Source organism: Galendromus occidentalis, unplaced genomic scaffold (assembly GCF_000255335.2).
Source record: "Galendromus occidentalis unplaced genomic scaffold, Mocc_1.1 scf7180000077470, whole genome shotgun sequence".
NCBI lineage: Eukaryota > Metazoa > Arthropoda > Arachnida > Mesostigmata > Phytoseiidae > Galendromus > Galendromus occidentalis.
In genome coordinates, this window is record NW_003805458.1 from 259,400 (window position 1) to 269,886 (window position 10,487).

At 50.2% G+C, this 10,487-nt stretch overlaps 4 protein-coding genes across 4 annotated transcripts; 2 read left to right on the forward strand and 2 right to left on the reverse strand.

The window, feature by feature from the left end:
- Window positions 1-375: 375 nt before the first annotated feature.
- On the reverse strand, window positions 376-1,606 carry LOC108864405 (uncharacterized). The gene is made up of 4 exons (XM_018639990.1): window positions 1,564-1,606; window positions 1,176-1,395; window positions 719-937; window positions 376-565 (listed from the first exon to the last, which is right to left on the reverse strand). Exons 1-4 carry the CDS (start codon window positions 1,604-1,606, stop codon window positions 376-378), a joined length of 672 nt encoding a protein of 223 aa, XP_018495506.1.
- Window positions 1,607-1,875: 269 nt separating this feature from the next.
- LOC100907610 (uncharacterized) lies at window positions 1,876-2,945 on the reverse strand. The gene is made up of 4 exons (XM_003744505.2): window positions 2,898-2,945; window positions 2,565-2,799; window positions 2,254-2,472; window positions 1,876-2,145 (listed from the first exon to the last, which is right to left on the reverse strand). Exons 1-4 carry the CDS (start codon window positions 2,923-2,925, stop codon window positions 1,983-1,985), a joined length of 645 nt encoding a protein of 214 aa, XP_003744553.1. The 5' UTR covers window positions 2,926-2,945; the 3' UTR covers window positions 1,876-1,982.
- A 603-nt stretch (window positions 2,946-3,548) lies between these two features.
- LOC100900353 (probable ubiquitin carboxyl-terminal hydrolase MINDY-4) lies at window positions 3,549-5,681 on the forward strand. Its single transcript, XM_029111788.1, has 8 exons — window positions 3,549-3,743; window positions 3,863-3,991; window positions 4,090-4,278; window positions 4,370-4,556; window positions 4,665-4,819; window positions 4,925-5,017; window positions 5,110-5,253; window positions 5,646-5,681. The coding sequence occupies exons 1-8, from the start codon at window positions 3,549-3,551 to the stop codon at window positions 5,679-5,681; spliced, it is 1,128 nt and encodes a 375-aa protein (XP_028967621.1).
- Window positions 5,682-6,331: 650 nt separating this feature from the next.
- LOC100900496 (probable ubiquitin carboxyl-terminal hydrolase MINDY-4) lies at window positions 6,332-8,275 on the forward strand. Its single transcript, XM_003744538.1, has 8 exons — window positions 6,332-6,526; window positions 6,644-6,772; window positions 6,954-7,142; window positions 7,229-7,415; window positions 7,549-7,703; window positions 7,817-7,909; window positions 7,989-8,087; window positions 8,180-8,275. The coding sequence occupies exons 1-8, from the start codon at window positions 6,332-6,334 to the stop codon at window positions 8,273-8,275; spliced, it is 1,143 nt and encodes a 380-aa protein (XP_003744586.1).
- Window positions 8,276-10,487: the final 2,212 nt, after the last annotated feature.

The window sequence follows — 10,487 nt, forward strand, 5'->3', positions numbered from 1 at the left end:
GTATCTCCTCTACTACTTGCTCAAACTATGGCCTGAGCGCCCTGCTTCATCATGGGCGCGGGGAGAAGAAAATTTATTAGAAACTCTCGGATGCCAAGCTCGGAGCTGCAGAGCATGATTTGATGCACGGTATCAGAGTGTCCCCAGCCAGTCTCAGTCTCTCAATCTATGAGGCTTCATTCCAATGCGGAACTTTCCATTCAGCCGAGATACATAGGTCGATTGAGGGAAGAGGTCTATGCGCGTCATGACGGGCTAATCTCTGGAGGGTTCTTGTCAACATTCCTTCCTGACCACAGATGTAAGAGAAAACGGTTCGGTCAGCCCCTCCTGCTTGGCGGACGGATGGAAAAACTGTTTATTTGACGTTGATGCTCAAACTGGAGGCAGATTGACCGTGCTGATGGCATTCTCCAGGACTTTCTTGTATTTTCCATCGAACAAAACTTTCATTCGATCCGATAGCTCGTTGTTCAAGTTCATTCTGAATTCTGCCAGTCTGTCGCTGGAGAGAGAGATGGACTCCGCGGGTTCGATGATCAACTTGATGGTGGATAGATCGAATCTAGGGATGAATTCAATCCATCATTCCAATGGAAGCTGGAGGATCACAGATATTCACATACGTCTCCGATGGCAAGCGTTCCATTCAATTGAAAAAAAAACTCTGACTCCCTACGCGTCGGAAGCTAGATAGATCATAAGAGCATCCGCCAACCTCATCAACGACCCTGGCTCGTTGCGATTCGGTCCCGCGATTTCAATGAGAGCGTAGGTTTCATCAAAAGTCGCCTTCGCTTGAACTCTGTGGCTTCTCTTCAAGGTCGTATCTCCATCACCGAATCCATCCAGGAATATTTCGATCTCTTTGAAATTCACAGTACATGTGATTGTGATGTTTCCGTTGCGTATCGCTGCTCGAGAGCAATCGTTGAATCTAGAAGGCACAACACTCGAGTGAGCTGATGATTTACGAGCAGCTTTGCTGGATCCGGGATACATATGGTGGCTCGACAGAAGGGTACTCGCAGCTTTCGATTTATGGTCATTAATAGGAAAGTATGACGGCATCGAATCCTTTGCATGGGACGCGATGCATTCGATTATTGCGCGTTCGGAAGGAGACCGTGAAGTAAAATCGACACCCTAGGATATCGATCTCGATGCCCACTGACCTTTTGACTTTCGACAGACCTGTCACGGTCGTCGACGAGAAATTGGCTTTGAATCTATGCCCGAAGGTATTCTTGATATTCACGCGAACGAAAACTGGATCCATCTCGTACGGCTCGATGCCCTCGAATGGTGCCAATTTCGGCATGCGTCCAAGGAGCAATGTGTCTATGAAGAGATTCGCATTGGAAACTCGGCTGTCCCCGTCGCATCTGGGCAGCCCTGGGGAATCATGCTTCCACTCAGTCAGTCAGATCTTTGGTGCCGTAATTATCAATTATAAATTTTCGTTCTGAGACTCTTCCCATTGAACTCGTGGAACAAAAAGCTGGAGCTCATAGTTTTCTAGAATAGTCGGAGCTCGACTTGATTAGGCGGATCCGAACTCACCGAGCACTAACAGCAGAGGCGGAAGAACACTTGCCAGCGACATGATTGGCTCCGGAGCTTCTGGTCGATGTGATCTCATGCTCATATCGAAAGCGGCTCAAGCGTGAGAAAGAAGGATGAACGTAGGAGCAACACGTCTACGAAACGGAAGTAATGGTCGGGTTCTCGCTTCCGGAGTAGTTCACCTATGTCAATCTTCGGGGAAATCGGCACTGTATCCATCCACCCTAATCCCATGGCCGTCCAATCATCATCTTTCTTTTCTCTCAATGGCCTTCAGCCTCGAAATCGCGAGTCAACAAAGAAGAATGCACTGAATTCTCATCCTTTATTATTTCCACGAAAAATCGGGGTTTCGATCGGGATTCGGGCGAAAAATAAAGATGCTGGGCAGGAAGAATGAAGGGAGGAAAACTTATTCAGGCCGCGGGGAGGTTGACTCTGGCGACGGCTCGTACAAGGGCCGCGCGATATTCCGTCTCAAGAATTTTTTTCACGCGAGACCTGAGTTTCTTCGACAGCTTCTTTGAAAGTGGCTCGTAGTTCGGAGCATACACCAAGTTGAGATCCGTCACATCGAATCTGGAAGGCAATTAATGAGACAACGAGCTTTGCTGCGTAAACATCAAGGCTCATGCAGCGACTGCCCGAGCATGGTCGAGCATCGGGAGAGTCTGAGGAATGGCGGACCTGATGAGCGAGCCAGGCTTGTAGCGTTGGGGGCCTGCAGCGACCACGACCGCATAGCTCCGCGTCAATTGAGCCAAAGTTCGCGCCGGCTGCCTCTTCTCTCTCGAATCATCCCAAACGACGGAGCCTGTCAGGGCGACTCGAAGTCTTCCAAGGGACACTCTGCAAGTCACTGTGATGTTCCCGGCTCGAATCGCCACCGCAGAACAGTTCTCAGATCTGAGGGATATCTGGATGAGTTGTAGAATCGGATCTCGAGCGATTCCGAGTCTGAACGTTATTCTCCGCATTTCTGTCGTTTTTTTACTGACCGGACAACATCAGATAAGCCCTGGAGGTCAATCTCATCGAAACTCCAATCAGAAGCGGGCATCAGGGACCGACTATCGCCAAGTTTGGGAGGCACGACCGATACCCCGAAAGGGCTGAGCTTGACTGGCTCTAGCCCTGCGGATGCCACGACCTTGGGCATCTGAGTGAGGAACACCGAGTCCATGAACAGATTGGCGTCCGTGACACGGCTATCACCGTGACATCGTGCAATACCTGCGATGTAAGAGCGATGCCAGGAACAAGCCGCAGCTCGTAGGTGCCGGACCTCTCAGGATCCGAGGCGATCCTGAGCAAGGAGGGGAAATACTCACCTACGAGCCAGAGCGCTATCCAAAACATCTCGGGGCGGGGTGCGAATTGATTCTGAGCAAGACGGTCGACTTCCCTCGGTATACCGGTCGACAAGATTAGGGGATTATAGATTCGAGAAATGTTATGTGGAAGGGGTCGATTTATGTCGTGACCCGCATTGCACCCGCGCGATAAGCAGTAGGGAAGAGTGGACCTTGTCCAGAGTCCAAAGCGATGTTTGTCGGTGGCACTCCGAATAGCGAGCTTCTGGATCGGAACCGTGGGGGGCCCGCCGGGCCGAGAAGCGGCTCTCCGGAGTAAATTCTCTATGGATGCAAAAACGAGCCCGGAAGACCGAACGGGATCGATTCAGCTAACGACGTCGACGTATGTGATATGCGAAATTCTCGGGGAGATAACCGTCTGACTCCCAGGGGTCATCATCTCATTGGCTGGGATGATCCCTCTCCTTCGGCTCGAAATTGACGCAACGGCTTCGGAAAATTTTGAGAGCGTGCTCCGGATGGATCGTTTTCACGCTCTCGAACCTCCACGCCCGGATACTGCGTCTTTGACATTCAGGCTCGAGTCTTTTAGTCTGAGGACTCCCAGAATTTAGGCTGAGGAGAATAACAACGAAGGTTTATACGGGCTTGTGATCAAAATTTCTAATGTCAGACGCAGACTGGACCCACGTCGACCGTGAACTTCGCACACAGTTATTCGATACCGTGCTTGGCCGCGGGAGGAAATTCCCAAAAGTTTGGCTCGTGCAGCACATTGATTTCCCGTCGATACAAAACGAATGTCGGCTACAGATCAAACAGTATCACAACGGTCCATGCGGTGCTGTCGCGTCGATCCAGGTTAATAAATGATCCCTTTCCCATTCAGTTCCCAATGATCGGCGGACGATTCACCAGGACGGACCTCCCGAGGAATGACACTTCCTCATTCGGGATTCATAGATTACTATCGTTCCCAGGCATGGTTCCTGAAATCTCTGATGTTCGGCAAGATGGGAAAATTGCCCCACGAGCTCTCCGAGAAAAGTAAACTACTTCTGCTTCGGAAGAGAGGGCTTATTGAAGCCCTCAGTGGCATCCTTTTCCATGCGAGTATCAACATGCTTTATGGACTACCCCAACTAAAATTATTAGCATCGAGGGGAGTGGACCCGAGGGAACCAGGCATAATAGATAAGGTCCGCAGGTCACCCCGCTTAGGAAAGGACCGGTCCGCCTGATAGTTCCGTTTCCATCAGGGGAGGCCTATAATGAGGATCAATATTATGAGTCTTGGCATTACACGACGCTAAGTACCCTGGACGAGGTCAGGGCTGCAGTCGACGCGCACTTCGAGAACATTTGCCATTACGGTATGGTTCCTTTTGTGTGCTCTGTGAGTAAGTTATGCGGAGCCGAAATCCTCTACCGGGCAATTCTCGCTAGTCGAAACATTGGATTTCACCACGCGATACTTTTTCTTCAAGTTAATACTGTCTCGAGGCATCGTTCGCGTCCACACTGAGGCAGCCAAGGACACTCTTGTGGATCCCTTCCAAGAAGATTGTTTCCAGACGTTGGTCAATCTCATCTTGACCGGTCGAGCAGTCTCCCACGTTTTCGATGCGCCACAGTTCTGTACCGAGGAGCATCACCCGAAATACAGCAGATACGGTCAGTGAGGATCCCGCGCTCTATCGACGACAGGAGGTCTTGCGCTCGGGAGAGAAGCCTTCGCGCGGTTGCCCTCGGGTCAATCCTGACTTGCAACCTCAATTTCAGGAATCGTTTCTAGAAGCATCATTGGTTTCATGACGAGCGTCGAGCTGCATAATCGGACAATAGTCGTGGGAAATCATTACAAGGTGCCTTACCACCCGATTTGGGTTATCCACGGCGAATCCCACTACTCAGTTCTCTTCTGCCAGAACCGACAGGTTGAATATGTATCATCGAATCTCATCGATCAATAGATCGTATGGATCGGTCTAAATGCTAAATTACCCTGGAGAGGCAATTCAGAGGAACACTTCTGCCGGCAGGTTCTTCAGCATATGCCGACGAATGACACATTCCAGTGGTATACGGTCACCTCTTTCAGGGGAATCCTGCTAAATAAGCAATTCACCTTGACGGTATACAATTCGAGGAAACCTTCCTGAGCGATGCTTACTAGAGAATCAGCGAATGAGAAAAATGACGTGAAGGTTTCCTCCCGATTCCGCAGATTGATTCTACGGGGCCTGTCACGAGCCGAGCCCCGAAAATGGAGCAGTCCGTACGCGTTGTCCGAGAATGCGTGGGACTCCGATGGCCCTGCTCACAGGTTGGCTTGGACGACATACAACATACATACAATGCAGCTCTGACGGTCAGCCAATTTTCCCTCTCACCCAGTGTGTCAGAAACAGAGAGCGATGACTCCGCTGCCATCCGTAGTCATCAAAAGTCTGAATTCACCCTAGGAAAGGCTCGATCAGAAGCGAGTGCCTCCAAGGGTGGCGGCAGCCCTTCATGAGTTGATCGATCGGAAGCCTACTGGTTCCGACAAATTCATCTTCGATTTTGGTCGAACCATTTCATCACTAACTTTATTATTTACATTTATCATAAGCCCACATGGCCTGTTCCAGGTCGGGATTCGAGGGGTGGCGCTCGAGAAGAAAGTCTATTTCGTCCCGAAATCGACTTCATCGACCACGGAGGGAAGCCTCCCGATCTATTGAAGGGATTCAATCATCCCCTCCCCCCTTTCCCCAACAGGACGAGAGCGAAAGTGAAAGCGAGAACATGAGCTAGAAATTCTTGTTGTTGGATATGAAAATGACCATGATAAAAGAGATGTCCATCCGGGACCGAGTCCAAAGTGTGACACTAATTTTGATAGAACGGAATGATCTCCCACTCTTCCGAAAGCAGTATTGAAGCATCCTCGCTACAGAGTCGCATCAGAGGGCGTCCACTCTGAAGTGCGAAAGTCCATCGGAAGCACGCTTGGACGCCATCTCTCCTCACGCCAAACCTTTCCTCGCTCCCTGCCTTACATTCCCGACAATCCCATCGTACATATATTCACATGCGGCATAGACCTCTCGCGCTGATTCAGCCGGTTTCAGGAAGGAGTTCGCTTCCGCGGTACCTCTATGTTTCATGGAGGCAGGATGAGTCGCGAGCTCACTCGAAGAGCCTCCTTGAAAACCGGCATTAGGCATTTAGAGGATAAGATTCGAAACTGTCACGACTCGGAATTTGAGACTTGCACTCGTTCAAGCCTGTTGTCCGACGCCCATCACGGACTGGGAATTCTCGATAGATCTCTCGATGACGCTCGAATCGATGAGATGATCTGAGCGCTTCGCTGATGTCGCTGATGCAATTCTCAGCAAAACTACAGTATGCAGCGAAAGTAACGAAGATCTCTCTTCATTGATTTACTCTAAAAATTGCGAATGTCGTTCGAAGGCTGGACTCATCTCAATGATCAGCAACGGGAGAAACTATTCGATACGATTCTCGGGAAGGGGAATTCGTTCTCCAAAGTTTGGCTCTTGCAGCACATTGACTTCCCTTCGATCCACAATGAGTGCCGTCTCCAAATCAAGCAATACTACAATGGACCGTGTGGGGCTGTCGCCTCGATTCAGGTTGTTTCCTTGAGCTTCATCGCAAGGCCGAGCTCATTTCGCAAGGAGCCATTTCCATCAAGTTCTAGGACATTTCCTGCGAGCTTCCGTTCTAATTCTTCGGAGAACCTTTCGTAGGCCTGGCTGGTGAAGACTCTCCTCTTTGGCGATGTTGGAAAAATACCGCGACATTTATCAGAGAAGGAGAAGTTGATTGAACTACGCAAGAGGGGCTTGATCGGTGCCCTGAGCGAGATCCTCTTCTCAGTGAGTGGAAATGCGAGCAACAGACCTTGTCAATTACGGCCATATATACATATATGCATATATGATCTGCTTCCCATATAGCGCCTGATTCGCGCACAATCAATGACCGTTCACACCAGCATTTCCGTATTGGGATAGCATTTCGACTTCCGCCGTCGGAATTATTTGTTGTCGCCTACAGGTGACTCCCTACCGGCGTGGACCGGTACGTCTGATCGTGCCTTTCCCACCCGACGGGACCATCGAGGAGAGCGTTTTTTACAATTCATGGCATTACGCGACTCTTTATTCGGTGGAAGCTCTTCACGACGTGATATCACGGCATTTCGATAATATCTGCCGATACGGTATGGTTCCGCTACTCTGCTCTGTGAGTAACTCGCGAGACAGCTACTTTCAGTTAGGCAAATCCCCCACCGGATGTGGGTCTGAATGAGAGTCCCTCTTTTCTTGAAGATGATTTTTTCTCGGGGAGCCGATCGCGTCCACATCGAGGCTGCGAAAGATACTCTGGTGGACCCTGCACAAGAAGATTGCTTCCAACCGTTGGTGAATCTCATTCTTACTGGTCGGGCCGTATCGAACGTATTCGACGCACCGAAGACGGCCACTGAGGACGATCATCCGAAAGTCGCGAAATACGGTACTGTTCGACGGTCGGAATCGAATCCCGGCGATTTGAGGAATTCATGCGGCGCGCGATGCGGCAAGTTCCGACTGCTTCCCATTTGACGTTCCCCCTTCGCTCTGAGTGAGTCGTTCTCTCCCGGATTCAGGTATCATTGCCAGATCGACCATCGGGTTCATGACCAGCGTTGAGTTGACGAACAAAATATTCACCGTCGGTAGCCATTTCAAGACTCCGTTCCTACCGATTTGGGTCATTCACGGTGATTTCCATTACTCTCTGCTGTTCAGCGATTCCCGCGAAGTAATTGACTCGAAATCAGTTTTCGATTTCCAATAACTGGTTAACGATTTTCCCAACGACGGCGCAAGCCGCAGTTCCTGTTTTCTCGAGAAGACTCGACTCCCCCCTTGCAGGTGATCAGTGAGGAGCCCACGGGTCAGAAGTTCTTCTGGTACACCGTCACGTCGTCGAACGGTACTCTATTGAACAAGCAATACACGCTGACAGTGAGTGATTTTTCTGCCGGAGGATCTAGCGGTGGACGTTCGGAGTCTTTAAGTGGCTCTCATCTTCACACATATACAGGTAGACACCGCTGACTCGGTTTCGAGTCGGGCGCCGAAGATGGAGGATTCGCTCAAAGTCGTTCGGGACTGTGTCAACTTGAGGTGGCCCTCCGCAGAGGTAATGTCGTTTTTCCTTGACCCACGTTACACCTGGCTCCTTTGTTGGTTTCCGATTGATCTCAACGGAATCTTTCGGTTCTGGTGCTCCAGCTGGGTATACAGGGCGTTGCTACAGAGAAAAAGGTTTGCCAGAAGAGTCATGCCTTCTCCACTTCGTCGGAAAGCAGCATGTCAACATCAAAATGAGTCGCTGCCTTCTGAGGGATATATCAATCGATGCGACAGGGGACGACGGTCAATCAAGCGATACCACAGCGTTCGAGCACATGTGACAAAATATATTTCGTTCCGGGGACGAGCCATCGGATTTCCTGCCTGGGAGCGAGGACCATTATTTCATTCTCTAGATAGGTAGATTGTGAGTTGCATTCCGTACATGCAGAGAACGATGTTGGGGGAATGGCACAGCTATTCCTCACTGTTCGACCCCACACAGCGATTTCCGGCGCACATCTGTCTCGTCTGATAGAGGTCCGAGTCAGGGCGCATGTGACTCGAAAGAAGAGCTCCTACCGGCTCGTTTCCTCAGGAAAAACTTCACTGACCGAATTGAAACGTCATGAACATGGACCTCCGAGAACAGACAGAACGAGGAAGCATATTTTCGAAACATGGCTCTCAGCAGGGGGATGACTCTCGAGAGGATTAACTGAGTTCCGAGACTTATATGAGAATATCAGTGTCATCGAAGCCGATGAGGGAGATATTTGAGAAATTTTATGGAAGTCTCCGTCCGGGGACTTGCGAATTCATCACGCTACATATACATGAAGATAATTTGAAGGTGTCCAAACCCTTTGCATGAAATTGAGATTGAAAAAAACGAATCCTCCACGAGCCTTCATCGAGACGCTGCACTGCCGTGGGACATCTAGAGACGCCGCAAAAGAATCCAGGAATCCTTGTCTTCTGAACTTTCGTCCTCACATGCCAGTGGGATCGCGAAAGGATATGGAAATCGACTTTCTCTCCAGCGGCACGTATCTCGGTCATGATTGTCAGATTCGTTCGCTCCCGCTCTGCTCTACGATCAAGTTCACGCTCTTGAGGGATCGAATGCTTTCCAAAGAATCCGAAAATCGGTCGATCCCGCCAGGGAAGTCAGCCATACATCGTATATTCACTTCGAGTTCGCGACGGTCAGAACTGTTTCCGTGAACGTTGGCACTCTTGAGTTTCCTAGCTCGAGAATTTCGAGACAATCCGATCGGAGATAGATGGTTTCTGAGGGACCCCGACCTCTCATAATACCACTTTTTGGGGAACTTGCCCTGCTTTTATGTTTAGCCCCTCTCGCAGGACTTCCCGGACTTCTGAGCTCAACGAGGGTCCTGGCGATGCTCCTCGGACTCGCCTGGCTTCCAGGACTTTCCGGTGACCTCGGAGTTCCGGAAAGAGATTTGGATTCGTCTCGATGCTTGAACTCGGCGGCAAGAAAGGCGCCAGCAGCGAAAATTTCCGCCAAGCAGAAAAATCCAGTTGTGAATGTCGGTCCTCCGTCCTTCGTCTGCTCGAAGTCGGGAATCGTGACGATCAATAGAGAAATTATTTGGAGTACGGCGGTGAAAATGCCGGACATATGGAGCAGTGTGAGGAACTTCATTGGGAATAGGTTCTGCCCATCTTCAGAGATCAGAAGCACCATAAGTACGTAGCAATTATTCATCATGTAGTATGTGCACAAATACGTTAGCAGAGCGGTGGGCCCCGCGTATTTTGCTCTCTGCGCGATGGCAGTGCTGCACATAAGTACGATGAAACTTATCGTCGTGATCGCCATCAGAGTTTTGCACCTAGCAGACTTCACTCTTTCCGCGAGACCTTGTGTGGAGATGTGGAGTTTTTCTTTCAGGCTACTCGCCTCTTTGGGAGGCTTCTCTGTTCTTCTCGCCGTTTTCGGCATATTCACTTCGTTCTTGCGCCAAAGGGAAGCTCATTTCCTATAATTTGATGCTTTAGCCTCAAGGTAGGATCAGGGCGAGACTTCTCGCGAGAACTACAGGGAGCTCAGAGAGGGAGGCTTTACGATATGAAGGTCAGTTAATAGTCCCGCCCAGAAAAGAAGCATCGTGAGAGCCACTCGATGGGGCCAGACTCTCAGAGCTCGAGCGCTTTCATCGACACGAGCGTGATTAGTGAACAAAGATGACCTTCCCTCGCGACTCATTTGCTCGATATTTTTTTTCACAACCTCGTTGAGCTCTCCGACTATTTTCGCGACGGCATAAATTCAGCGTTTGCATGAAGCCAGATATGGGCCTTAGACAGGCCCGCCCACCAGGAATGGTAGCGGGCATGAACGCAGCTGTCGCGTTGTCTCATGGCTCTTTGTCGAGTTGTGAGATCGTGATCCACAGGTGCAACGAGTCGACTCCCTTTTTCCCCCGCTCCCCTAGAC

What these genes read in the sequence shown, in the direction of transcription:
- LOC108864405 (XM_018639990.1), bottom strand. Translation starts at nt 1,606, where the DNA reads ATGTCGCTGGCAAGTGTTCTTCCGCCTCTGCTGTTAGTGCTCG. An exon ending in GGTCTGTCGAAAGTCAAAAG is followed by an intron (nt 938 to 1,175) that starts GTCAGTGGGCAT and finishes TGTGCCTTCTAG; the next exon opens with ATTCAACGATTGCTCTCGAG. An exon ending in GAGCCAGGGTCGTTGATGAG is followed by an intron (nt 566 to 718) that starts GTTGGCGGATGC and finishes ATTCATCCCTAG; the next exon opens with ATTCGATCTATCCACCATCA.
- LOC100907610 (XM_003744505.2), bottom strand. Translation starts at nt 2,925, where the DNA reads ATGTTTTGGATAGCGCTCTGGCTCGTAG. An exon ending in GGCTTATCTGATGTTGTCCG is followed by an intron (nt 2,473 to 2,564) that starts GTCAGTAAAAAA and finishes GATATCCCTCAG; the next exon opens with ATCTGAGAACTGTTCTGCGG. An exon ending in AAGCCTGGCTCGCTCATCAG is followed by an intron (nt 2,146 to 2,253) that starts GTCCGCCATTCC and finishes ATTGCCTTCCAG; the next exon opens with ATTCGATGTGACGGATCTCA.
- LOC100900353 (XM_029111788.1), top strand. Translation starts at nt 3,549, where the DNA reads ATGTCAGACGCAGACTGGACCCACGTCGACCGTGAACTTCGCACACAG. An exon ending in TCAGTGGCATCCTTTTCCAT is followed by an intron (nt 3,992 to 4,089) that starts GCGAGTATCAAC and finishes TAAGGTCCGCAG; the next exon opens with GTCACCCCGCTTAGGAAAGG. An exon ending in CCCGAAATACAGCAGATACG is followed by an intron (nt 4,557 to 4,664) that starts GTCAGTGAGGAT and finishes CCTCAATTTCAG; the next exon opens with GAATCGTTTCTAGAAGCATC.
- LOC100900496 (XM_003744538.1), top strand. Translation starts at nt 6,332, where the DNA reads ATGTCGTTCGAAGGCTGGACTCATCTCAATGATCAGCAACGGGAGAAA. An exon ending in TGAGCGAGATCCTCTTCTCA is followed by an intron (nt 6,773 to 6,953) that starts GTGAGTGGAAAT and finishes TGTCGCCTACAG; the next exon opens with GTGACTCCCTACCGGCGTGG. An exon ending in TGGTTCCGCTACTCTGCTCT is followed by an intron (nt 7,143 to 7,228) that starts GTGAGTAACTCG and finishes CTTTTCTTGAAG; the next exon opens with ATGATTTTTTCTCGGGGAGC.